Source organism: Carcharhinus amblyrhynchos, chromosome 13 (assembly GCF_965287045.1).
Source record: "Carcharhinus amblyrhynchos chromosome 13, sCarAmb.v2.hapA, whole genome shotgun sequence".
NCBI classification, from domain to species: Eukaryota; Metazoa; Chordata; class Chondrichthyes; order Carcharhiniformes; family Carcharhinidae; genus Carcharhinus; species Carcharhinus amblyrhynchos.
The window spans coordinates 75,155,886-75,160,192 of record NC_137336.1 but is presented as its reverse complement, the minus strand read 5'-3'; the positions used below and the strand labels follow the sequence as shown (position 1 = coordinate 75,160,192).

General features: G+C 43.2%; 1 protein-coding gene across 1 annotated transcript; it reads right to left on the bottom strand.

The window, feature by feature from the left end:
• Window positions 1-3,730: 3,730 nt before the first annotated feature.
• Window positions 3,731-4,072, bottom strand: LOC145351587 (large ribosomal subunit protein eL42-like). The gene is given in 1 exon segment (XM_080201178.1): window positions 3,731-4,072. A coding segment is annotated over 1 exon segment (321 nt). The 5' UTR covers window positions 4,052-4,072.
• Between the last annotated feature and the right edge of the window lie 235 nt (window positions 4,073-4,307).

The window sequence follows — 4,307 nt, the reverse complement described above, 5'->3', positions numbered from 1 at the left end:
TTACTTCCATGTAAGGTTTCTCACAGACACCTCACAAAAATGCCAAGTCTGTGGGAGGGGTACACATATTTCACACGAAAGTAACACCAAAACAGAGGTGTAAGAATTGACCGTGAACATATGTCCTTCTGTGTGCCGAGAGAATGTTAATGTTTGACCTATCAGAGACCTTCAGTAATAAAAGGTGTTTTGAGAGTGGAAAGTTGGATAGTTGATAATGGCAATACATTCACAGTGGTCAGAGACTCAATTTCAGTTTGTTACTCTGTTCAGCATCATTCTACACTGACAGGAAACCTCGGTGATACTTTTATATCAGTTTCCTGCATTGCAGTTTGAGTCAACGGACACAATTTAATCACGCGGAGAGCTTGTGAACTAAAAGCCATTCATGCCGTAGAATGCAACCACAGAATTAACACAAAACATGTGATATATTTATATTATTGAAATGGTGAGTTTATAACTGTGGCGTTACAATCCAATTTCACGTTACCATCCACACAATAATAGCAGAAAGAAATCTGTGCACTAATTAACTCAGCAACATTGGACGTAAATACTTACCAGGCACACCAACTATGGCAAGGATCATATAGAAAATTTTCCTGATCCATTGAATTATTGGGTGCATTTTCTTTGTGAAGTGAATCTGTTACTTTGTGCAGCAGTCTCTCTGATTTCAGCTATGAGGTGAGACAATCCTTGTGCATAAACTTTATATACTCCAGGGTTTCTGGAGTAATGGCTTTGCCGAATTCATTTTTTTTATGTTGTTGTTCTTAAGCATTGAACAAACACATTTCAACACCTGAGTTTATTCCCTGTTGGGGGAATATGCCAAGTGCTGAAACTTAAGTGAGCATTCTCTGCCAAGGCATTTACAATTATTATTAAAACGTTGAACTGTACTTTGAAGTGGTCTATTTTTCTTTCAGAAAACGCTGTCTTGAGGGTGAGGGCATAACAGTGGCAAAGTTTGTGCATTTAATATGATTGTGTAGAGAGATTTAAGAATTAGTACCTATTCAGAAAATAATTAAAATGGTTTCAGATCCCGTTGTCACAGAGGAAAACAAGTTTGTTCTCAGTTACAAAAGTTAGCACCTTTTTCACAACTTAAAGTCAGCAGAATTTCCAAATGCAAGAACTTGCTAGACATGCACGAACTGACCTTGCGATATCGAGCTTTGGAGTCAGACAGCAACCTCTGATTCAGTGAAAATGTGGGCAGCCATAAAAAAGAGAAATTAGAAGCTTCTGAAATGGCGTCAAAGGTAAATGTGTGACTAGTATGCGTCTGTTACTTGTAAACCTATATGTGTTGTTAGATTGAATTTTAAACAAAGAACAAAGAACCAAATCAGCCTGGGAAACAGGCCCTTCGGCCCAACGAGCCCACGCTGCCATCTCAACTCCACCTCTCTACCCATGACCCCTATCTAATGTTTTATGGCCATCCAGATTGAGGGAAAACTGATTTAGGGACAATTTATTCCTGCCAATCAGCCTAACAGCACATCTTTGGGGTGTGGGAGGAAACCGGAGCACCCGGAGAAAACCCACGCAAGCACGGGGAGAATGCGCAAACTCCCACAGACACCGGCCCAAATCCATGTGTCTGCACAGCAATCAGCGATAGTCACTGAGCTGTCGTCTTGCCCAGAATCTTGTCCAGTTTAGGCACACACTAACGACATGAAGCACTAGGCCAATCTCGAACAACCAAGAGCAGCCCCAGTACGACCCATCGCATGTATGCCCCTCGTTGGACACGAGGTGGACCGACTTCAAACCTGTGAATGAAAACAGAGAAAAACATTATTATCATACTATACCCATTTACATTTCTAGGGACACCCCAATGCTAATGACCCTTAATTAAAGGTTCTCCTATATCCACCCATCTCCAGCTCAGTCATATGCCTGTCTAAGTTACTCTTAAAGGACTCTAGCGTGTTTGCTTCCACCACCTTACTTGGCAGAGCATTCCATACCCCCACTACCCTCTGAGTGAAAAACCTCCCTCTAATATCTGTGTTGTACCTCTCCCCCCTCACCTTAAGTCCATGGCCCCTTGTCCTACATGACTCTGTTATAGGAAACAGCTTACCTCTGTTTACTCTATCTATACCCTTCATAATCTTATATACCTCGATTAGATCCCCCCTCAGTCGGCGTCTTTCAAGGGAAAAGAGTCCCAATTTCTTCAATCTTTCCTCATACCCCAGTCCTTCCATACCAGGCAACATCCTGGTAAATCTCCTCTGCACTCTCTCCAGAGTCTCCACGACCTTCTGGTAGTAAGGCGACCAGAACTGTACGCAGTACTCCAAATGCGGCCTAACCAACGTTCTGTACAACTGCAACATTAGACTCCAGCTCTTATATTCTATACCCCTTCCTATAAAGGCTAACATACCATAGGCTTTCTTCACCACACTCTCCACTTGCACTGCCACCTTCAAAGACTTGTGCACTTGCACCCCCAGGTCTCGCTGCGACTCTATACTCCTTACAGGCTTACCCTTTATCATATAACTTCCCCCTACATTATTCCGGCCAAAATGCATCGCCTCACATTTATCTGGATTAAACTCCATTTGCCACGTATCTGCCCAATCAACCAGCCTATCAATATCCTGCTGTATTGCCAGACACTGCTCCTCACTGCCCACCAATCCAGCCACCTTGGTGTCATCAGCAAATTTGCTGATCACACCACCTACTCCCTCTTCCAAATCATTTATATACACTACAAAGAGAAGGGGTCCCAGTACCGAGCCCTACGGCACACCACTAGTGACAGACCTCCATCTAGAAAAAGACCCCTCCACAACTCCTCTCTGACTCCTCTTTGCAAGCCAGTTCTCTACCCACCGAATATCAGCGAATAGACACGGGTGAATATTTACTATAAACCAGAATTCCAAATGGACATTGACTGAACTTCCTCTTAGTCTGCTTCTATACAGCCTTTGAATAATGTTCCCTTAACCTGTGTGTTTGTTTAGATGATGCAACGTCTGAGCTTCTGACATTGATTTCTCAACCTCAGAAGTTGACTCCCCGCACTATAGTTTGAAAAGATGATGCCGTTATGCTGCATTTCCCAGAATACTGTCTTCATCCCTTGCCCTCCAGAAAGGAATCTAGCATTTCACTCATTCCTTCCTTCAAACCTCAACTCCACCACATGCAACACATCTGATGCTCCAATCTCAAAATGTTCAACTTTACTCACCAACCACTAGATTATTTTTGGTAAAAGCTGAGGATCGACCTGATAGATGTTTACACAATTATGAGACCAATCGGCAGAATGTCTTGTCAGAGAGTTTTTATCTCAGGGTATAAAAGCCAATTGCTGCAGGACTTATTTTAATGTCATAACGGGGAAAGTTTAAACGAGATGTGAGAGGCAAGATTTTTCTTCACAGAGAGGGTGGTAAGTACCTGTATTTCACTGACGGAGGGGATGACAGAAGCAGATGTAACAGCAATGTTTACAAAAAAACATCTTGACAGATAGATACATGAATAAGCAGGGAATACAGAGATACAGGCTGCGTAGATGCAAAACAAAATCATTAGTTTAGAAAAGTATCATTTGTCGGCACAGGCTTGACCGGACAAATGACATTTTCTTTCCGGGCCTCTCCCTGTGTTTGTTTTTAACTTTTGAGATGTTTTATTGTGAATTGGTTCTCCAACAAACAAAGAATGCAGCTTAGAACTGGATGACTTGGCTCTTCCTCTGCTTATCTCCTCCCAGCTCAAAGTGCTTGCATCTCTTCATGGCCAGCATTCTCTCTGACCCACAGTTGGGCTCCACACACTCCAATCTCAGCACAATCTTCTTTGTGGTCTGAGCCTTTTCCCCAAATTTAGGTTTTGTCAGTCCACCATAACCCCTCTGCTTTCTGTCATAACGTCTCTTACCCTGTGTGTATTAGGAATCCTTTCCCTTCTTGTACTGGGTAACCTTGTGGGGCTGGTGCCTCCGATTTTTTTTGCAATATGTCCTCCGGGTCTTTGGTACGTTGACCATTTTCCCAAACCGGGCGGTGAGCGGAAAAAAAGCTCAGGCCTCTCCCTGTTCCTCTTCAATTTCAAAACAATAGAGAGTCTTCAATCACACCCAGTATAGGATTATTTGCAGACATCCACCGAACTCCAGCCAACACAACCCTCCTCCCCTTCCTTCCCATGAACATGCAGGACATAGAACACGTGTCCTTTTAACTAAGGTTATGAGGTCATCGGGCCCAGAAACAAGGGACCATTCGGCCTGGGTATCATGTCTC